Raw genomic sequence first — 24,419 nt, forward strand, 5'->3', positions numbered from 1 at the left:
TATTACCTCACCCACCTTGCCCCTCTAACTGCTCAATTACACTTGTGTGCACAATTTGCACAGCAGTGGAGTTTCCACCACATTGTGATGCACTCCCATGCATTTGGAATGAGGTTGAAGCCCATTGATTTTTAATTCATAATCTAATGGGCTTTTATATGGTAGGACCAAAAGTACTTTGTGATACTGAACACAAACTGGCCAGTGCAGTCACTCTTCTGGGGCTGCATCCTGCAAGATGTTGAGCATAGCCAGTTCCCAATGAAATTGTTTGGAGATGAGGGTGCTCTGTACCTCAAAAGATTGAGACATTTGTCAGTGGCTTACCAACTATAAACTGGTGTCTTTACTCTCTTGTCTGATGTACTCTGGAATGGTTATTATTGGTCCAGATCCTGAAAATTTTACTCAATCCTTACTCAGACAAAACTTCTATTTAAGTCAATATGCGTTTTGCCTGTGAACAGTCAGAATAAGGACTTCATGGTTGGTTCCACTTAAAAATATATTTATTTTATACTCTCCATTGTGCCCACTGAGCAAATACTGCATAACATTTTCTAAACATATTTATATTTCTAAACCAATTCACTTGATTATCTAACTGGCAGGAACGTCTGTGGAGGGAGGGAGTTGTGAGTGACTGTGGAAAGGTATTTTTGGGAAGTGAATTTTGAATTTGTAATTGCAAGTGCTCCACACAGGAGCACAAGTTCCAATTCTAATTCTGTCCACACAGGAAAGAGAAACCATACCATGTGATCTACATGTCCAATCAGAACCAAGCAACATAGTTTGACTTTTGAATACCAAGCAGGGCAGCTGGAACAATTTGCATAGCGGGGGTACTGAGAGCCACTGAACCAAACTGTAAACCCTGTCTTTGATGGCAACCACTTCAAGCCGTACCCACAGTATCTCTATTTCCAGCACCTATGATTAAGGCTAAGATTTTTTCACGGTTATTTATTAGTAAAAGTCATGAACAGGCCATGGGCAATAAACAAAAATTCACAGAGCCATCACTTGTCCCTTACTTTACTAAAAATAATCGGAGGCAGGGCTAGGTAGGGAGAGGAATGGAATCCCATGTGGGCCAGGGGGACTGACAGGCCAAGCCCCCTGCCATGACCGGGACCACAGCCCCCAGTCCAGTAGCCGCAGCAGGGGTTGCGGCCACAGGGAACCCACAGCTCTTGCTCCAGAGCTGGCCCAGCAGCGGGATAATGGTGCCTGGCCCGACTGCAGCCCCTGCCAAGCCTGGGCCACAGTGGGGGGGAAGGGGGGGCTCATGGCCCCAGCTGCAACCCTGCCAAGCCCCGGACTCTGCGGGGCTGGGGTGCACAGCCCCGACTGCAGCCCCCAGGATGCTGAGGGGCTGGGCCACGTGGCCCCCACCAAGCCCACGGCACTGCAGGGCTGGGGCAAGTGGCCCATGGCTGCAGCCACTGCCAAGCCTGGGACAACGCTGGGGCAGGGTTGCACGGTCCTGGCTGCAGCCCCTGGTGGAAGCCGCGGGGCAGAGGTGCTCATCCCCAGCTGCATCCCCCACCAAGTCTGGGATGCCGGAGGGCTCTGGCACATGGCCCCAGCTGCAGCCCCTGGCCTGGTTGCAGTCTCCCAAGGAAGCTGCTGGGCTGGGGCTGAAGGGTCCTGATTCCATCCAGCTCTAGATGCAGGGCAGGGGCACACAGTCACACCTCCTCCACCTGAACCCCAGAAGTCACGGAGGCTGACAAAGTCACGGAATTTGTGACTGCCATGACCTCCATGACTAAATCGTAACCTGACCTATGATACCAAGGACTGGAACTGAACTGTTTGGGAAGAATTTACAGACCAGGGATTGTTTGGAGAAATCATTCCAGAAATAATTTAGAACAATGTGAATTTGAAAAAATCACCATCTGCTCTGAGACAATTTGCAGACAGGGAAAGAGGCAAAATTAACTCTGGGGTTTGCTCAGTGCCCTCAGTATGAGGTATTATGCAGCTGCCCTGCACTAGGCAGAGCCCTGGTGGAGCAATTAGATTCACTCACTATGATGTCTCTTGCTCCTGAAGTGGAGAAGGAATTTGCTACAGCACTTTACCGGGTATAGCGTACTCCACACCCATCATGTTGGCCCAGCTCCGGTAGTCAGCCCAAGTTGGGGGGGCAGCTCCGCTCCCCATCCCGACTGTCCCCTTCCTGCCCACCTGCTTGGACAGGAATTCCCAGAGTACAGCTCTTGCTCCCTGTTCCCTCACCCTCTCGCCCATACCTAAGATCGTGGAGCCCCAATGCAGCCATGTAGGGGGCTGGGGGGAGAACTGATCTGAATATGCTATTAACTGTGAATCATTCATTCAGTAATTAGCACTGCTCTGACCCCCATAGAAGCATTATACCATATATGTCAGGGAGAAGGTAATGAATTACAACGATGGGGACTCCAATCCTAGGTTGTACCAGCTCCAGCCACCAAAACCTAGGGAATGAATAGAGCCCCTTATATTTAGGGATGGGGCTGAAGTTGTTACTCATTCACTGGGCATTGTGCTTGGCTAAAGACTTGATAATGATTTCACGATTTGCTCCGCAGTGAAGATCTGTGTATCATACCAATATTTTTTGAGCTGTATCGAGTGTCCAAGTGGTCTCAATAGCACACTATCTGGTCTCTCAGCAAGTGAATTCTCATCTCCTGTAAATAAAATTCTGTGCTTTCAAGGCAGTGTTGATTAGAAGGTCATGTGGCTTGCTCATTCATTTAGCAGGTAAAGCTACCAGGCTATACAGTGTTGCTGTGTGATCCTGGACAATTCTATGCAAACCTATGGAACCTGTGAGAGAGGTGAATAGTACATTAGAGAATACATGACCTCCAGGCTGCACCACTCTTTTGCTCTTCCTAGTTTGGTTCTGCATTTTATACTTCGATCCTGCTCCCACCGAAATCAATAGCAAAACTCCCACTAATTTCAATGGTTGCAGGATCAGGCCCTGAGATACCCAGGTGATGGGTGCCATATAAATCACAAAGGATTCCATAACACTAACTGCATGAAGAATCCATCTTCTAGAGGTGTAAGATGCTGGCAGAAAGGACACGTTTACTCATTTTGTTTTTATCATTTAATATTTGTGTGCTTTGATTGCAGAGATCCATTCATTGTAATGCACAGCTCCACATCTCATGTCCTTGCTGTGTGAAACCACATCCTCCATAGTGTATCAAAGAGGAAATTTAGTCAAGTCCTGCCTGGTGTTTCAATGTCCATCGGTCACCTAAAAGAATAAAAAATGGATAAGAAAGACTCTTCAAAAACACATGGTATAATCCCAGCTGTGGCACCCAGAGGATGAAATCCATCTCTGCACAGAGCGCCAGCACAAGGCCTGTGACATATTTTAAATGCTTAAGTGGGCATATAGGCCTCATGTTGAGCCTTTGCACAGGGATGAATTTCACTAATGATAATAGTTTGCAGTGTTGTAGCCATGCTGGGCCCAGGATATTAGAGAGGCAAGGTAGGAACCAGGGAGTGTGACTGGTGTGTTGCTGGCAGGATGCTAGGGTCAGAGTTGCTGATCCAAGGATGTGCAGCACACAAACACTCAGGGTATGTCTACACTGCAATAAAAACCTGCAGCTACCTTGTGCCAGGTGACCAGGGTCATGGGGGTGGGGCTAAGGGGCTGTTTAATTGTGGTGTAGACATTTGGGCTTGGGCTGGAGCCCAGTCTCTAGGACCCTGCAAGGTTGGAGGGTCCCAGAACTCAGGCTGCAGCCTAAGCCCAAATGTCTACACTGCAATTAAACAGCCCATCAGACCAAGCTAAGCATGCCTGAGTCAGCTGGCCCATGCTAGTGGGGGTCTATTTGCAGTGTAGGCATAGCCTCAGGGTGTGACCTGCATGCTTATTGCTGGCTGTGAACGTCCCAGGTAGAGAGTTACAGTAGCAAAGCTTTTAAGGCACATAAGGGTTACAGGGCAAGTAGTGACACAACCCATCACTGGTCTGAATTGCACCCCAGAATATGACTTTATTATTTTATTTATTACACTTGTCAGCATTAGGCAATGATTATTGTTATTGTGACACCTAGAGTTAGTATTGGAGCCCCATTATGGGCTAGATTCTGATCCCGCTCACATCACATTAATAGTTATTCTTTAAATTGCACTGGCAATTAGGCCTAGAATATTCCTGCTTCCAGTGATTTTGTCAGTTGTACAGGTAGGAAAATCCAGCTACACTAAAATCAGCACCATGTAATTACTGCTTGAAAAACTGGATTCTTCTGTATTAATATATACATAAATATACACTCTGCCCATTGGAACTGAAACTAATTAGCTACAAAATTCAAGCATTTAACATGATTTTAGGAAAGATGACACCCACCTAAAGCACAGTTAATTAGCTGAACTGTATTGGCTCCAATTCCCTCTGTTTTTCATCATTCTGAAAGAGGAAGGTATTGGTACAAATGGCCATGCTGTGAAATGAGGAGGACAATCTAGTATTTTTTTTAGCATCAAGCAATGAAGCATTTTGGGGGGTTAAATTGTAAGTGCTCCAATAATAAAGTAATTGCAGATTTTAAAGGGAACAACTTCTAAGAATTCTGGATTCTCTCTTGTTATGGTTAGTTCGCATGGAACAAATGTTTACTGTTGAATTTCTACAGGACTTCTTGTTAAGTCTAAAGATGTAACAGGTTTTTTAAACTTGATGGGTTTGCACATGAATGGCATAGTACTTATCCATGTTGCATCTTTCTATCTCATTCCCTTAGCTTTGCTATAGCATTTATGTTTCTTTTAAATTCATATCTGAGAAGCTTGTGCCTATCATATTCTTTCTTTATCTAGACCATAAGAACTATTCAGGGATGACTTTGTCTACAGCATTGAAAACACAGATAAGAGTTCAAACTGTATTCCTCTGCTTGTTTTTTTGTTGTTGTTTTTTTTTAAATACACTCTTTGAGATAAGATGTAGTGAATAGCGATTAAACCTGGTTTACAAAGGAAGAGGAAATGTATTTTTTAAAAACTGTGGAAGAGTATGTAAAAATCTCAAAATTAACAAATTTTGCCTCTCCTGTTCTATGAGATTACTTGGTGGAGAAGTCATCAAGAGTTTGCTCATGTTGGGGTTTTATTCAAAAGAACAAGGCAGAAATAAGGATGGTATTCTTGGTTCTGTTTGTCAGGCTCCAGTAGGGATTGTACTGGAATAATAGATTCACTTTAGCAATTCAATATTTTTGCTAAATGGAGGGAAAATACTCTCAAGTGTACAATTAGAGATCTATGTTTCTTTTAGGGCCTGATCCTGCAAAATATTAATAGCAGGTGGGATTTTCAAAGCCATCTGAGGAATTTGGACAAAATGAATGGAAATGAATGGAAACTGGACGTTCAAATCGTTTAGGCAGCTTTCAAAATTGCAGCTGCAGTGTGTAGTCCCATTGCTGTAAGGGGACTACTCACGTGGACAAGTGCTTGTTCAATAGCATCTACCTGAATGAACCCTGAGCTTGAATTGTTCAGACTCCTTAAAGCTGAGTGACAATGGGCCAAATGTTGCATCATTACTTATGCATTATGAAAGATGGGGAAAGATTGGGCCAAGAGGGGGCATGGTTTAATGGTTAGAGCTGAGGACTTGTGAGACCTGGGTTTAATTCCTTGCTCCATCTCAGAACTCCTGTGTGACCTTAAGCAAGTTACTTAGTTTTTGTGCTGCATCTTTAAAATGGGAATAATAGCACTTCCCTACCTCACAGAGATGGTGTGAGGATAAAGACATTAAAGGTTGGGAGGTGCTCAGGTAACTCCCTAATGGGGACCATAAAAAGAGATTCCAGAATTTCACTTCCCTTTAGGCATTGTTTTCCGTTATTGTTTGTGACTACAGATTTATGTGGCAAGGCTGTGCAAATGAAGAAGAAAACTTTTAATGGTTGGAATGAGACTAGTTCTAGCACTGATTAAACATTTGGTTAAATATAATTATGGGGGAAAGCGCTACGTACTTTATGGTTTGGTCTCCACCTTCTTAAAGAATAATATAACATCGTTGGAGACAGTAGAGACAGTGCTGTCTGCCAGTGAGATTAGAGAGAGAGGGAAATCTCTAAGCATAAGAAAAAGTGGGCCAGGTGGTTGATCTAGGGAGTTTTTGATTGTTTCACCAAAACATGTTCTGGCATTAGCTTCAACTTCAATATTGCCTTTTTTGAATGGAATTGACCCTGCAGGAGTTTTATGGAGGGTTAAAATCCTTCTAAGCTTGTCTGAACCATTGATATGAAATTACAAATGTGACATTATACTGAATGAAACAGCAACAGAGCCCTGTCGAGGTCAGAGTCACAGCTCACCAAGGAGCCAGGTCACTTGGCATGGGAGCATATTTATAGTTAGACCCAGCCACAGTATCTCTGGAGAAATTCCCAGCATTTACATACAGATCTATACAGCCCTGCAGGGACTTGTCTGGATCCCAGGGTGTAAACTGCATAGTCCACTCAGCTAGGGAGATCTGCAGATGGACTAGAATAAAGGGAAAATGAGTGCTGCTATGCATGCCAGCTGCTTTCCAGAGCACTCTGAACATCCTCCTCTGCAGTGGTCCACTAAGAAGCCCTATGCACGAGACAGCAGGGAGGACCATCAATGAATTAAATGTCGTTGCACACCAGGCAGTCCCATTTTGTTTAAAAATCATTTTGTAAAATGTTTGTTACAGTAAATGATTCTTCTACCATGTAGTCAAGGAAGAGGACTGGAAACTCTGTGTGTGGGTGGGTGGGTGTGTGTGTGTGTGAGAGAGAGAGAGGATCTCACCAAACAGTGACTGACTTCAGATGTAGGCTCCCAGCTCCATTCAAATAACGTATATGTGTGTTCAGCTATCACAATGAATTGCGATAGGCAATTTTTTGCTTTGTCAGTTGTACACATCCCGTTCTGCTGTTTTCAGGGATTTGGGACAACGTGCTGCAGCCGTTCCCAAGGACATCTCAATATCCTAAACTCTGAATCTTTCAGCAAAGACTTGTCTCTTCCTTCTGTTGTAAGTCGACTTACTGTCATTTGCAACATTAACCTTTTCCCTTCTTACACCAGGTCTACACTATGAACTTTTGTTGGCATACCTGTGTCAGTCAGGGTGCAGTGTGTGACCAACAGCTCTGCCAGCTAAAGCCCCTGAGTTTTTGCTAGTATTACGTATTGTGCTCGGGCAGTCTGGAATAAGCTGTACTAGCAAAAGTGCAGTTTTGCTGGTATAGACACATCAGCACTAGAGATAAGTCTACACTACAAGCACTACAGCAGCACAGCTGTGGTTCTGCCGCTTTGCTGCTTTAGAGCTGCAATGTAGACACTTGCCACAGCAAAGAAAGGAGTTTTTCCATCACTGTATTAAATACACCCCCTCAAGAGGTGGTAGCTAGGTTGACGGAAGTCTAAAGTAGTGTCTCTATCAGGGCAAAGGTCTGTGTAACAACGTCTGTTGGGTGTGTCTAGGTATAGACCAGCCTAGGGATGCTTTTCTAGTAGTTACACCAGTATAGCTGTACTAGCAACGCAGTTCTAGGGTCGCTCAGCTATCCAAGAAAAAGAGTGCTTTTGCTGGTAAGACTTATAGCAGTTGCCCTATTCTGGCAAAAGGACTTTTTTTTGCTGGTATAAGTACTTCTCCTCCAGGGCTTTTGCTGAGATAGCTATGTCAGAAGAGTGATTTTTTTTTTAACACTCCAGACATAGTCATGCCAGCAAAAATTAAGAGTAGACCAGTTTCCCAGCCATTCTTATTGCCTGATATTACATAGAATGTCCACTCTGCTCCTCTACAGTAGAGACTTGGTGGGATAATTCACATGACTGGAGCACTGTCATGGATGGTTATAAACTGTTCAGGAAGGACAGGCAGGGCAGAAAAGGTGGGGGAGTAGCACTGTATGTAAGGGAGCAGTATGACTGCTCAGAGCTCCGGTAAGAAACTGCAGAAAAACCTGAGAGTCTCTGGATTAAGTTTAGAAGCGTGAGCAACAAGGGTGATGTTGTGGTGGGAGTCTGCTGTAGACCACCGGACCAGGGGGATGAGGTGGACGAGGCTTTCTTCCGGCAACTCACAGGAGTTACTAGATCACAGGCCCTGGTTCTCATGGGAGACTTCAATCACCCTGATATCTGCTGGGAGAGCAATACAGCGGTGCACAGACAATCCAGGAAGTTTTTGGAAAGTGTAGGGGACAATTTCCTGGTGCAAGTGCTGGAGGAACCAACTAGGGGCAGAGCTCTTCTTGACCTGCTGCTCACAAACAGGGAAGAATTAGTAGGGGAAGCAAAAGTGGATGGGAACCTGGGAGTCAGTGACCATGAGATGGTCGAGTTCAGGATCCTGACACAGGAAAGGAAGGAGAGCAGCAGAATACGGACCCTGGACTTCAGAAAAGCAGACTTTGACTCCTTCAGGGAACTGATGGGCAGGATCCCCTGGGAGAATAACATGAGGGGGAAAGGAGTCCAGGAAAGCTGGCTGTATTTTAAAGAATCCTTATTGAGGTTACAGGGACAAACCATCCCGATGTGTAGAAAGAATAGTAAATATGGCAGGCAACCAGCTTGGCTTAACAGTGAAATCCTTGCTGATCTTAAAGAAGCTTACAAGAAGTGGAAGATTGGACAAATGACCAGGGAAGAGTATAAAAATATTGCTCAGGCATGCAGCAGTGAAATCAGGAAGGCCAAATCACACCTGGAGTTGCAGCTAGCAAGAGACGTTAAGAGTAACAAGAAGGGTTTCTTCAGGTATGTTAGCAACAAGAAGAAAGTCAAGGAAAGTGTGGGCCCCTTACTGAATGAGGGAGGCAACCTAGTGACCGAGGATGTGGAAAAAGCTAATGTACTCAATGCTTTTTTTGCCTCTGTATTCACGAACAAGTTCAGCTCCCAGACTACTGCACTGGGCAGCACAGCATGGGGAGGAGGTGACCAGCCCTCTGTGGAGAAAGAGGTGGTTCAGGACTATTTAGAAAAGCTGGACGAGCACAAGTCCATGGGGCCGAATGCGCTGCATCCGAGAGTGCTAAAGGAGTTGGTGGATGTGATTGCAGGGCCATTGGCCTTTATCTTTGAAAACTCATGGCGATCGGGGGAAGTCCCGGATGACTGAAAAAAGGCTAATGTAATGCCCATCTTTAAAAAAGGGAAGAAGGAGGATCCTGGGAACTACAGGCCAGTCAGCCTCACCTCAGTCCCTGGAAAAATCATGGAGCAGGTCCTCAAGGAATCCATTCTGAAGCACTTAGAGGAGAGGAAAGTGATCAGGAACAGTCAGCATGGATTCACCAAGGGCAAGTCATGCCTGACTAATCTAATTGCCTTCTATGACGAGATAACTGGTTCTGTGGATGAAGGGAAAGCAGTGGACGTGTTGTTCCTTGACTTTAGCAAAGCTTTTGACACTGTCTCCCACAGTATTCTTGCCAGCAAGTTAAAGAAGTATGGGCTGGAAGAATGGACTATAAGGTGGATAGAAAGTTGGCTAGATTGTCGGGCTCAACAGGTAGTGATCAATGGCTCCATGTCTAGTTGGCAGTTGGTATCAAGTGGAGTGCCCCAAGGGTCGGTCCTGGGGCCAGTTTTGTTCAATATCTTCATAAATGATCTGGAGGATGGTGTGGATTGCACCCTCAGCAAGTTTGCAGATTATACTAAACTGGGAGGAGAGGTAGATACGCTGGAGGGGAGGGATAGGATACAGAGGGACCTAGACAGATTGGAGGATTGGGCCAAAAGAAATCTGATGAGGTTCAACAAGGACACGTGCAGAGTCCTGCACTTAGGACGGACGAATCCCATGCACCGCTACAGACTGGGGACCGAATGGCTCGGCAGCAGTTCTGCAGAAAAGGACCTAGGGGTTACAGTGGACGAGAAGCTGGGTATGAGTCAACAGTGTGCCCTTGTTGCCAAGAAGGCCAATGGCATTTTGGGATGTATAAGTAGGGGCATTGCTAGCAGATCGAGGGACGTGATTGTTCCCCTCTATTCGACATTGGTGAGGCCTCATCTGGAGTACTCTGTGCAGTTTTGGGCCTCACACTACAAGAAGGATGTGAAAAAATTGGAAAGAGTCCAGCGGAGGGCAACAAAAATGATTAGGGGATTGGAACACATGACTTATGAGGAGAGGCTGAGGGAACTGGGATTGTTTAGTCTGCGGAAGAGAAGAAGGAGGGGGGATTTGATAGCTGCTTTCAACTACCTGAAAGGGGGTTCCAAAGAGGATGGCTCTAGACTGTTCTCAGTGGTAGCAGATGACAGAACAAGGAGTAATGGTCTCAAGTTGCAGTGGGGGAGATTTAGGTTGGATATTAGGAAAAACTTTTTCACTAGGAGGGTGGTGAAACACTGGAATGCGTTACCTAAGGAGGTGGTGGAATCTCCTTCCTTAGAAGTTTTTAAGGTCAGGCTTGACAAAGCCCTGGCTGGGATGATTTAGTTGGGGATTGGTCCTGCTTTGAGCAGGGGGTTGGACTAGATGACCTCCTGAGGTCCCTTCCAACCCTGATATTCTATTATTCTATGAGAGGAAAGTAGAGCAACAGTCAGTTTAAATATACAAGACCATTGTTGCAACCACTGGGATAGAAGAGGGAAATATTTCCCCTGACTTTTTATTACTGTGTTGATGCCCCCTTGATGCAGTGTAAAGTGTTGTGGATGTTTATTCCTGGTTCCCCATAACCCAGCTATTTTCATGTTGTTGTACCACTGGATAAGATACGGATTTACCCAACAAGCCATGACATTGTTTATCTGGCTGATCTGGTTATTTCTAACATGAGGATGATCTGAATGCTTTATAAGTTTCCTTCTGATTAAGTGATAAAGTGATAAGCTGCAGCATGACAGTTTAGCCTGGCAGGTAGAGGACAGCAAAGCAAAGCTGAATGTTTCACGCAGTTAGAACATGAAAGAGGCAATTTATGGAGATTATAGTTCAGGAGCTTTACTCTAGCCACCTTTTAAAGCAGATCAGGAATAACTAATTATGATTTTCCACTGAATGCATCCGATGAAGTGAGCTGTAGCTCACGAAAGCTTATGCTCAAATAAATTTGTTAGTCTCTAAGGTGCCACAAGTCCTCCTTTTCTTTTTGCAAATACAAACTAACACGGCTGCTACTCTGAAACCTGTAATTATGATTGTAGTTTTAAAACTAAGAAGTTAGTCTTGTTTTCATGCCTTCCCTCTCTCAGTAACTCTAAAGCACTAGAATCCATCACCCTTGTGACTGGCTCCTTAAATGGTATTCACTAAAGGAGTGGAATGCTCAGTCACTTTCACAACTTATCTCAGGGAGGGAGCCCTTGAGTGTGTTTGTGAGATGTGCCTTTATTTATAATAATCAGTCTAAGGGTTTCATTGTTTTCTTTATCCACTCTCACTGGCTTCAACAGGGCTATTCATGTGAGTAAGGATTACAGGATGAGTCCACCACTGCTTTATAAGACACACACATTATGACTGGTGTGCTGATTTCTAATGCAGGGCCTGATTGTGGCTGCCCCTGGGCAGGGAATAAGGGAGGGCATAAACATCAAACCTGTCTTCTCTCCTCCACTGTATAGGGGCCAGGCACAATCCCACTACTTGTGGGAACTAGCCTCCCCAAATGGGGCCTTGAACAATGATGGAGCAAGTTAGCTGACACTCCCTATCCCCAACACTGTTAATTGCTCTTAGGGGTGTAATAGTAGGGTGTTCCCCTGAATGCTAGGTACCTCCAGGTGCCACACGCCTCCAGGTGCCTGACTACAAAGCCACCATTGAGCTCTAAAGAATTGGGTACAACAGGCAATGCATCCTGGGATAGTAACAGGATCCCATAGGTGGCAAAATAAGGCTGCCGGGCCAAGGAATTTTTAATCACATCAGAAATACAACAAGAAATTGAACTGATACATTAAACTAAGGGCAAAAATTAAATTCATTGGTTGAAAAGGCATTATAAGTATAAGCACAACATCACAGACAATCAAAGAGCTCTGATTGTAGGTTAAATTGCAAAGCCATTGCAATATTAGCAGCATCATAGTGACTCATTACTGTTGCTATAGTGTTAGCCCCTCTTTCTGTCCACCTCCTTTTTCTGGGAAAGGACTGGAGTATCTAATTATAACACTGATAGCAAACACACACATATTCAAAAAGGAAATCAAGCCTGCTGGAGCAGTAACAAGACAGAAATTTTGCACCATTATGAAAAAAAAACACTGCATTCAAGATCTAAGATGGATTGAAAAATGTATCATCATCTCCCCTCTGCTCCTCCACACACATAAATTCAGTGCCCCCAAAGTCACTAATCAGAGTTGGAGTTGACCAGCAGTGCCTTGTACCCTTCCAGGATATTGAGTGGCCTATACTTTATCTTCTGAAAACCAGGAAATAGAGAGTTAAGGTATAACAAAGTGGAAATCAGGAAATACAGAGTTAAGATACATATCAGCCCTGCCCTACAGCCTAACACTGCCCCCTGGAGTTGCCAAGAGCCACTGGAGATGTAGAATGTATGGTACTGCCAGGACTGCCCTATAATATCCAAACATAAGGGATGACCAAGGGCTAGTCTACACTAGAAGCGCTACAGTAGCACAGTTGTAGCATGTCTGCTGATGAAACCATTATGTTTAAGAGCCGATGGCAGAGAGCTCTTCCATCAGCATAATAAAGCCACCTCCGCAAGAGGCAGTAGCTTCTCCCACCAACATAGCGCAGTCCACACCAGTGCTTAGTTCGGTGTAACTTACATCATTCAGGGTGGTGGCTTAGTCACACCACTGAGCGACATAAGTTATACTGATATAACCTGTAGAGTAGACAAGCCCTAAGTAAGTGTATCCATTTTATGTGTTGTGTTGTGTCCCACACAACTGTATTGTCTCATTCATATGCAAGCACTCCAACAGCCTTGCTCCCAATTTTTTTGACTGGCACAGGGATTACTTGCAGCAGGTTGCCCCAACACACACTGAGACAGGAGGAGAGGTTCATTTGCATCCAAAGGGACTGTGAACGTCCCATTTCTATGCAGAATTATAGTAGGTTGTGCATGCAGAGGCGCATGATATTCTATTCTTGCCCTGGGGATTTGTAGCAGTCTGGTGCCATACATGACAATACAGTACAGGGCAGAAGTAAGTGCAGGCAATGCTTCAGAGGGAATCCTTAGAACAAGGATCAAGGAATGGTCACATTTGGCAACTCTGGAGCAGTTTGTGCAGAGCAGATGAAATGCTCGAGTATAAGCTAGGCGTAGCCAGCTGGTTTTCACTAAGCCTACCCTAAATGCAGTGTGGACACAGTCTGACATTTTCTTCTGGTGTCCCCATGTGCAGTGCCTCTACAGTGTTCTGTATCAACTGGAAGGATAAAGTGCTGTGATGTCCATCAGGGGCGGGATAGCTGAGAAAGGCACAAGGAGTCCTCCAGTAGGGCTGGAGGGGCATGGAGAGGAAGGAAAGTGGTACCTGATGACACATCTACCATGTAGAGGCAGCAAGGGGGAATGGACGAGAGTCTTTTCTGGGGAATAATCTCATTATGCACATGGATTTTGGAGCATTTTGAAAAGTAAAGAAAGCTCATAACTGGGGGGCGGGGAGGGATGTAATATGGGAACCTCTTGTTCAGAAAACCGCAAATTTACATAATAAATTGTACTCTAGGCCCTGTTGAGATTCTTCAAGACAGTCTCCCTAAGCGTGTGGATTTTAGAGCTTTGAATATTAAAATCAGCTCCTTATGGGGGGACTGTAAGAGGATCCCTCTGACCAAATGACCACAATTTGCATCACTTACTATTCCCCTGGTCTTATGGTGGAACAGTAACAGTATGTTGGGATGGATGCATTAGGATTTCCATTTTCAGAAAGGTGAAAATGCCTATAAACATTCTGGTTTTGTGTTACAGTATCATTTAAAATATTTATTGAAATGTATGCACTACTAGATTTTTCTATAGCTGTCTGTAGAAAAGAGGACATCAGCTGATGTTTGCTGTGACTGTTTTTTAAAGGGCCATGTGACTAAAATTTGTATAGTGTCTGACTTTTTCTTTGGGCCCCTTTTTCATAGAAACTACAACATGTTGAGGGTCTGTTTCCTTTTTGTAGATTGGGTGAATTGTTATAGAAAATTGAAATTTGTTGTCTCTCTTTATTTTTCATGATAAACATAACTTACCGTTTTGACTGAGAAGAGTATCTTGATACCACATTAGTCAATGTCAAACTTACGCCAGTCCATAAAATAGGGTTTTCTATTAGGGAAGCACTTCCTGATGCTCATCAACCCTTTTGATCACGCTAATGTTGAGAGTCACAAGCTACTTGCTTTCCTTTGATCACATTCAGTCCCATGGTTGGTTTACTAGAATCTTTCATCATTCCACTCTTTATTTAATGCAATTTTCCTTGACAATACTTCTAAAGTAAAATCTGAAATATCGGCTCTTAAACCAGAAGCTTAGCTCTAAGGCAAAACTTCCTGAAGGAGCCCCTGCAGAATGGACTTTTGTAAAAGTTGTGTGGTGCTCTAGTAAAACTCTCATTGACTTTAATAGGAGGTAAAACTTATTGTAATTCCCTGAAAAATTAGCCCTAGTAGAGTGAAATCATAAATCAGGATGAATATTCAGCAAACCATATTCAATGTTTAACATTAGAGTGCAAAGAGAAAAACATCACATTGGAAAAACTGAAGCTATTAAGGAGCATGTCTACTTAGTCCATCTGGATAAAGTGAAATGTAATATCAGATACATGTTCAGCCAGTGGACTGTGGTTCTGATCCAAAGCTCATTGAAATAAAGACGAGTTAACATTTTTTGAAAATTTTCATGGAACAGAAATTACAAAAAATTCAGTTTGGAAATGTTGAAATGTTTCATATTGACATTTTTGCTTGAGCTAAACAATTCAAGATTTCAGAAATCAAAATGTTTCATTTTGGTTTCTTGAATGGATCTGGAATGCTTCATTTTGAGTCAGTTCAATATTAAACTACATTTCCCCAAAGTGGTACATTTGCCTCATCCGAGTTGTAGTTCAGGAGCCTGATATCTCTATTTGCCAGGCTCCCTAGTCAGACTACATCACCCATAATGGACCCAGAGTCATGTGACTCCCATGATGCACCATGCAGATCAGTCAGAGGGAAATTCACTTTGTATGATGGGAGACGTAGTCCTCTAAGGAGCCTGGCCCATATGAGAGAATGGGGGCCCAAACTACATCTCCCATAAGACAATGTACTGATAAGGATATGTATTTTAAGTTTTTGTTGAACTAATTTTAAATTAAAATTTTTGGTCAGTTCAAAACCCCAAAATATTCCAATTCAGGTTGTAATTTCATTTACAATTTCCTGACAGAAAATCAATTTTTTTTTCAGAAAATTTAAAATTTCAGTTTTGCAGAAGATGCATTTTCTAGCAAAAAATCAATTCCACTGGAAAATTCCTGACCGGCTCTCTCTAAAAGCCAGATAGCAAACCTTGATATCAGATGAGGAAAAGGATAGGAAACAGATGGGTAAGACAGAAAGCCAAGGTGAAGAATATCCTCTAGACTATTAAGAACAACAAGGGAGCAGGTGTGTCAAAAGAAAAACAGATGGGAAGTGGTCTACACTTTTCATGGAACGAGAACCATAGGTGAAATCTTGGCCCTACTGACATCAGTAGCATAGCCTCCTTTGATTTCAATGGGGCAAGAATTTCACACCATACGTTGTGAGTGCTGATTCTTCCTGTATGTAACTTCCAAGAGGGAGAGGTGAGATGATAGCTTTGCACACTGAGCTCATGCCCAGGACAGGGATACTTGATGGCATTATAATAACTTCATCCTGAAGTAGAGATTGTGAGGCTGTAACAATAACTTGTTACATCCAAATGGAAGATTGGAAGTAGCAGTTCAATATACATAACTATCTGCTTAAATCTGTGAAGTGAAAACAACGGGTCTGACTTAATGTTGATTTTCTTTTCCTTTTCACAACCAAACCCCTCCGTGGCTACCTGATTTTGATGTTATACAGTAATATTTACACTTGTGTTCTAATTACTCAAACTGGGTATTTGTGTATGGCTTGGTTTAATGACCTTAGCATTTAACTGGCCCTAGCAAGGTTTTGATGAAGACGAATGGAAATGCTTGCACTTCTGTTTGTACTGATTTTTCAGTTGCTTTAGATCCAGATTTAGCAGCAGAGTAGTATATTGATTTACACAGAGAAATCTATTTCTACCACCAAACAGGCCAGAGACTTCATTTATGTAGAAGTAAATCTCTGTCCCAAGAGAAAACAGGCTCTACAGAAAGGCCACAAGCCTGTGGAAGACACAGATTTTCTCTATCAACAGATTGATTCTTCCTTCCATATATGGCAGATCCTTTTTCAAAAGATGCCTACAATATTGTCAGATCACAGATGCTTACTCTGTGTGAACTCTCAGCTCACGATACTTATTCCTAAACCTTGCTCTTACACAAATAGAAATTGAATTAAAGTGAGAAAACTTGTTGATACTACAATCTTTCTTCACTTTCACTGGAAACCTTTGTGTCGTGCATTTCTAGCAATATCAACAATACATAGCCATATCCAGGCAACTGTGGATTGAGGGAATAGAATATTCGTCAGTATCTTAAAAACATGTAATTCTCCCACTCCCAACCCAACTGATTTCCACTTGATTACACATAATTCTGTCTTCTCTAGTCTTTCTGTGTATTTTGTCCATCAATAAGTGGGTTTCAAGACATCTGTCACAAAACAACTTTCAAAGTAAAATGTATTAATCATTCGGATTTTAACATCCTCCACTCATATCGTAAAAATCTTCATCCATTATTACATGCAATGCTTTTTTTATTCTGCAATTCTCTTCCTTTTATTTCTGCCTCACATAAATATATTCTTTTCATGTATTGCCCACTGTTGTTATTTCCTCATACAGTTTCATTCTCTTCATTCCTTTCTCAGTCTGAGGCTTCACTTCTTGCTCTTTCACTACCACTCTAGCCTGCTGTGCTAGTTATTCATGTAGCTGTTTCCCTTCTCCTCTTGAATCACCCTTTTCAGTCTAAATTTGGACTGCTTGGTTTCTCCTGTCCACCTGAAATAGATCCTAGTCCAGTTCACTCAGGCTCCAACCAAAGTCCCTAATCTCAATCCAACTGAGATCCCTAACGTTCACTTTTGTGTCCACACTATTAACTACTCCAAGGTGAGGAACAGGAGAATGGTAATTATATCTAATCATGTAACTCCTAGGACCACATTTTTCAAGCAAGTAGGCAGAAGTCTACTCACAAAATGAGAATGCATATTTGTGTGCCACATTGACCAATAACAACATTTTGAGATACATTTTCTGATGTATGTACCTGAGTTGCACCTGCCAAAAAACATGTAGGTAAAGTGCGTGAATGATTAGATGCTTAGAATGTGAATGTGATGTTTAGAATGGATAATTACTGGCAGGTTCAGATCTGTATTCACACCCCCGAAGAAGACAGCAAAAATAATGGGAAGGTCTATGTGCATGGCCAGCTACTTAAAGGCTGAAGTGAATCTTTAAGGGAGTAAGACCTCAAACTCTTTTTGTATCAGATCCAGGGACTTGCATGTTCAAGGAAATAGGAATACTTGAAAGCCCTCTATTTTTATGACTGTGCTCTCCATGGCCTAAGAAATCAACAACTAAAGGAGACACCACTATCTGGTTGTGAACATATTTAGAATATGTTGTCACTGCTGTTTCTAAATTTCCTTCATATTAAAGTATAAATCTTTCAAACAAATAGATTATTCCATTCTTCGGTGATACACATGTGTAAACTCCAGTCTGTAGCTCTGATACATTATATGATCATGACTGTAGCAATGACTTCCTTCTCTAGTTCTGAAAAGTATGTTTTTCTTGGTACAAATATAAAGGGCCAGATTGTGTCTGACAGGAAGAGAAAATGCAAAAAGTCTTTCTGAAGTGGGACTGCTCCAGTGTTGCCAGAGCTGGTCCCAAGCTTGAAGCATCCATGCTGTATGAGGATGATCTATGATATCTAATGCCACAGAGAGGTCCAGAAGGATGAATATGGATCCCCTTCACTGGTCTATGGAGAGAAGGAAGTTAACCACGAGAGCAACAAGTGTTTCTATATCATATCATGGCCTGAAGCCTGGCTGAGAGGGATCCAGTGTTAGGGCTGGTCAAAAAAATTCTGTCAAAACTGTTTTTCAATAGAAAAATAGGTTTTTGAAGAAACAGGTTTGTTTGTTTTTTTCAGAAAAAGTGTGCGCTTTCCACAGAATTTTCATTTTTCATCAAAAAACTGCCCCAAAACGGAAAAAGTTTAATCTGAAAATCAACATATTTATGCCACAAACTGAAATATTTTGATTCAGAAATGCTGCCAGAGTGCCTCATAGGAGCTGTAGTTCAGGTGCCTCATGTTCCCATTCTGCTCTGTGCACCAGGTTTCCTGGTAGGACTCCATCTCCTAAGATGTACTGCTTCCCTCGCCAACAAGAGAGCCTGAGGTGTATCATGGGAGATGTAGTCCAACCAGGGAGCCCAGCCCATAGAGGAGACTTGGGAGCATGAGGCACTGCAGCAGTATTTCAGTTGGCAGCTGAAAAAAATATATCTTTTTTTGCCTAAAAGTAGAAATTTTCTGCTGCAGGAGGGAAAAAACATTTTTCAACCAGTTCTAGCCAGGATACCTGAAGCTGACAGATGGTGACAGAGGTTGCTGTTGCTAGGTTCTCAGTTAGCTTGCTTAGCAAAGGGAGATTAGACACTACATGATCTTTTTGATTTAATTCACAGGTACAATAGGTTCCCCACCTAGACCCTTTGAAGTTTTAGGGAGAATGTATATGAAAGCAGACGACAGGCAGCAATGCTGTTTTGTTGTTTAATTGGAAGAGGGAGTTTTGGTTTTAGAGCTTTTTCTGGCCGAGCAAAGAGATTGATTTTTGGCAAAGAGCTGCTGTGTTTGCAGAGTATACAAGCATGGGTACTTTTACCTAGACATAAGTTCTATTGATTTGCTCTTTAGTCACTGAATGATCGACACTACCCCTGACATCACACTAGAGAAAAAACAAGAGAAAAAGGAAGCAATTTCCCATCATACAGTATTTGCAGTGACCAGCTAGGCTATTTGCATGACAATATGTTTAATTAGAATCATGCACTGAAGTCCATAAAGTGACACCAGGAATGAGTTTGGCCCAAAATATTTCTTCATGAATGGATCTACAAGCCATTTTGTAAACTGATTTAGCAGTGCGGCTACAAGCCTACCGTTTATTTTTTCCACAACCCCCAGAAGACAATATTGTTAGATTTAGATTAATATCTGTACTGTACAGTGCTTTTAGGTTTTCCAATCTAGCACTACACGAAATTATCATTAGTTTCGATTAATACATTTTGAGATTTATAAGTAGAAAGAAAAAAAGCATTTTCTTTCTCCAAAACGTCAAAATTGAGCCCACACTGGGAAAGGACAAGGAACAGAAGCTGGGCTCACTGGCTTTCTGATTTAATGTCCTGTGTTTTCCATTATTTACAATTCATAATGGGTTTTCTGTCTTGACTGTTTGGGTGTCTTTATAGAACCTTTACTGTTCGGCTTGCACCTATGGAAATGTGCACTCAGATAGGAATTTTAAATGACAAGGGATATGAATTTTATGGGTTTGGGCTCAGGCTCTAGCCGCTATGTCAATGGCAAAACTCACGTTATTTTGAATGGGTATGGGATCAAGCCTCCAGCAGATGTTACGCCGCATCACTAACTCAACACAGTTTAGAATAATCTGCCTTAACTACCTAGGGCCAGCCACAGGTTTTGCTGTGCCCTATGGGACTTATCCTGTGCAGGCCTCCTCTTCCTCTCCACTTGCAATTTGGTCTGCTGTGTATCTACAAATTTGACCCCCATGTCTTCCAGCCTGCTGTAGATGTAAAAACAGGGATGTTCCCAGCTCCCCACCCTCTATTTGTCTCTCCTGGCACAAGAACAATGCACTTAGAAATACTGAATACATTTCCCTTATATCCAATTCTCTAGTTCCTTTATTTCATGCAGTTAATATTCTGCACTTACAGACAGAGGAGAACAAATGCAGATGTGTGTCTTATTCAATGTGCTATTTTTTTGTTCTCTCAGCAAGACTGCTTTAACTTAATTGGACAGTTAATTAATCACTTGTTCAACTTCTCTAGACCCTGTTCAGACTACAGCAAACATATTCAACATGTATATTACCTCTAATGCCCATCATATTTAAGACAAATTTATTCATTTTGATTCTTTATAAACATCCTATTTAGGGCAATTTTGTCTTTTCAATAAATATTAGCCCCAAGCAAAAATGGGATTTTCAGACTGGAAAGAAAAAAAATCCATGTGGGAATATTTGCAAAGGTGCAAAACATATCTGAGTTGGAAAGCAACACAGAAGAAGACAGGAAAGCAGGGCCGCTCCTGTAATGCTCCAGCACAGATGTGAACTGTGGAGCAGAGCCCGGGCAAGTGGGAAAGAAGGGAAAATCTGGTAATGAATCAACATAGGTCTGACCGTGAGGATTAATCCATTCATTGACTGTTGAAGTAAATGGGAATTATTTTATTGACTTCACTGGACTTTGATCAGGCCAATGAAGCAGAACAGAATGCAAGAAAAAGAGGTCAGCATAGTAATTCAGAAGATTAGCTCTGAAACAGGGAGCCGGGCACAGAGTTGTGGTAAAGTGCCCTCTGCAGCAGATAGCAGCTCAGATCCTCAGTTAAACAGCTCTTTCTTCAAATGTATTTGCTTTCATTTATTTCATTTCATTTCTAATTAGGGGGAAGTGCCCCTCTGCTTATTTTTAGCACTGGAATAATGTGGGTCATAAGCATGTAGAACTTGGAGAGAATTCCCAGCTACTCTTTCAAAGCTAATAGGAGCCATAGTGATTTCCTGCCGGTTGTTTTGGCTTGCATGTGGCAAAACCCTTGATGCTGTAACTAAGGGTTCAGAGTAACAGCCGTGTTAGTCTGTATTCGCAAAAAGAAAAGGAGTACTTGTGGCACCTTAGAGGCTAACCAATTGGTTAGTCTCTAAGGTGCCACAAGTACTCCTTTTCTTTTTGTAACTAAGGGGTTATTTTTGCTCAACTCTTCTGTTTTTTCTTGCAGGGTTCGGCATGACTACCCCAGCCACCGTTGGAGGAAAAATTTTTCTGATATTTTATGGCCTTATAGGATGTGCAGGGACCATTTTATTCTTTAACCTGTTCCTGGAGCGCTTGATCACGGTCATAGCCTACATCATGAAATCCTGCCATGAGAGACAGCTGAGGAGAAAAGGGATCCTCCCTCATGACAGCCGGCGGGGCTCAGGGAACTCTGAGGTGGACAGCTTGGCAGGGTGGAAGCCATCTGTGTACTATGTCATGCTCATTTTATGTGTAGCATCACTCATCATTTCCTGTTGTGCCTCTGCAATGTACACACCGATTGAAGGGTGGAGTTACATTGACTCACTTTACTTTTGCTTTGTGGCCTTCAGCACTATTGGTTTTGGTGACCTGGTCAGTAGCCAAAATGCCCAGTATGAAAGCCAAGGCCTTTACCGATTTGGCAACTTTGTCTTCATATTCATGGGGGTTTGCTGTATCTATTCCTTATTTAATGTGATCTCGATTGTTATCAAACAGTCCATAAACTGGATATTAAAGAAGCTGGATTGCAGGTGCTGCCCCAGATGCCAAAGAAAATTCTTTAGGTCACGGAGGAATGTTGTGATGCCAGGGAATGTCCGGAGCCGGCGGAACATCTCCATTGAGACTGATGGGGTCAATGAGAGCGACACAGATGGACGCCGGCTGTCTGGAGAGATGATCTCCATGAAAGACTTCTTAGCCTCCAACAAAGTGTCACTGGCTATCATGCAAAAACAGCTGTCAGAAACTGCCAATGGCTACCCAAGGCAGTTGAACTCTAGTTCTAAACATAATGGATTCTCTGGCGGGGTGGGAGCCCTAGCGATTATGAATAACAGGCTGGCAGAGACAAGTGTGGATAGGTAAAAAAAAAAAAATCAAAACAATGGGAAATGCATCAACAAGTATAGAGATAACTAGGGAATGAATGTCATCAGAGAAGCGGGGCTAAATGAGCAGGACACCTTTTGTTAGAAGGTCTCTCACTTTTGTGGGAGGGTCTGTCAGTTAACATCTGTTGTTCTTTGCACTACTCAGATCTCTATCTTCCTTTCTCCCCTTCCATTTGCTCCCTAAACAGGTCACTGAAGGATAAATTTCAAACTAAATATAATGTAGCCCCAACACCAATTTTCTATGGCCTGTCTTTCCTGTATTTACGTTAAGGTCAGTTTCAGGAATAAGGAATGGATGGCCTTGGGAAACATCACCCTCCACAACACCGGACTGAAATTCTGTATCGAACTGATATTTAGTTCAAAGATGGTATTGGGGTTTTTGTTTGTTTTTTGTCCCATACTTTTCAGACAAGCTACATTCAGAAACCAAAAGAGGAACCATTATAAGCGTTTCTCTGCACCATCTATACTCTTGCACTCCTAATTTCAGTGAATGAAAATCAAATAATTTCTCTCTAAATATAACTTCTCGGAACAGATTCCTGTTGTGAAACAGCTATTTCGGTAAAGCCAGATTCTGCTGTCAGATACAGTGGTATAAATCTGGAGTAATTTCATCAGAGTCAATAGAAGCGGCAAAGAGTCCTGCGGCACCTTATAGAGCATAAGCTTTCGTGGGTGAATACCCACTTCGTCAGATGCATGTCAGTAGAATCATTCTGCTGTTACACTGGTGTAACTGAAGTTGACCCTGAGAATGTAATTTAGTCTTCCCCTTAGAAGGACATTGTCAAAAATGATAGAGTCAAAATTAGACCTACTTTTGCTTTCTTATGTGCGTTTGCAAAGTACATTTAATACTTGCTAAGTTAACTTTTCCTCTAAAAATTGAATCAATGAAATTTTCTTTAGAAAAAAAAAATATGGATAGACAGATCTCATGAGCAACCCTATAGTAACAAACAGGGACTGTTTCTCATACTGTGTGTACAGTGCCCCATCCTGATTGCAGTCAATGAGCACTGATGTAACATGAACATTTAATAAGAATGTTTACACAATGAACAGGTTTCATTGCAGAAACAGATTGCAACTTCAACATTCCAAGGCATTATTACAAGTAACCATTAGCACAAGAAATGTAAGAAATAATGAAAAACACTTTTGACAGTGTCCTTTTTTAACATTTGAGTAAGTATCATACTCCTATTTTCTGGCCTTTGGTGATGATAATGATAGGGTTTTGATTGAGAAAATGGAAAATTTATAACTCACCATTTTGCAAAATGAAAGAACCTGAGAGCTCATTTTGAACTGGCTGAAGACCTAAATGAGAACTGTATTAATGGTCAGAAAAACATGGAAACAGGAAATTAGATAAGTTAATGGATGTAGGGTGGCATTTTGCGTTAGGTAACAGTAGAAATAAGGGCTTAAATTAAAAGGATATTGCTCAGTAAAAATTCTAGACCAAATTCTGCTTCCTTTACATCCATGCTATTAAAGCCAGTGAAGGTATGTGGAAGTAAATGAGCGGAATTTGGTGACATAGGACCTGTTCTAGTGTCTATTGAAGTCAAGGGAATTGGATATAGGCTCATAGAGTTAAACAAAGTCTTACTTGTGGTACCCATAATACCATTTAAATTATTACAGTTTAAATACATTTTAAATAGTCAATATACTTTTCACCATTTATGCAGTTTCTTTTTTTCATTTCATTTATGTGGAACAATGTAGGTGGACTGGTCTGTTCCATTTGTGTTAGGAATCCCTTTCTGGTTCTGGTTCTTCTGCCTCACCAATTGCTCTTGTGTCTGGATTCATAACACTGCAGGGGAATACTTACATACTTTAAATATAAACTGCATTAAAAATATTATGATGACATTTCATATAGGGTTTTGTAATTCAACACTTTAAAAACAAAACCAAAATGTTGGTTCTAAGCTACTGCACATCAACTCTGTGTATTTAACAGTTACATTGTAAAGAATAGTAAGCTGTTTGTAGGATTCCACAGCTAAAGAGTCCTGATTCAAGGCCAAATCCTGCTCATCTTGCTTACACAAGTAGGAGCTCTGTTTGAAGATGGTGGGCCTGATTCTGATCTCACTCAGTTTTGTACAGCTGGCATCTCCATTGATTATAATGGGATCACTCCTTATTTGCGCAAATGTGAGATCAGAATCAGGCCCAGTGGTCCTACTTA

At 42.2% G+C, this 24,419-nt stretch overlaps 1 protein-coding gene across 1 annotated transcript in view; it reads left to right on the forward strand.

Annotated features, from left to right (window-relative positions):
* Positions 1 to 22,175, forward strand: part of KCNK13 (potassium two pore domain channel subfamily K member 13) — a gene marked incomplete at its 3' end in the record, with an annotated part of 120,694 nt that extends 98,519 nt beyond the window's left edge. The window contains exon 2 of the mRNA XM_084632053.1: positions 21,283 to 22,175. Within this exon, the coding sequence (XP_084488179.1) occupies positions 21,283 to 22,175 (893 nt within the window). The remainder of the gene's footprint in view (positions 1 to 21,282) is intronic.
* Between the last annotated feature and the right edge of the window lie 2,244 nt (positions 22,176 to 24,419).

Source organism: Lepidochelys olivacea (genome assembly GCF_965140295.1).
Source record: "Lepidochelys olivacea isolate rLepOli2 genome assembly, chromosome: 6".
NCBI lineage: Eukaryota > Metazoa > Chordata > Testudines > Cheloniidae > Lepidochelys > Lepidochelys olivacea.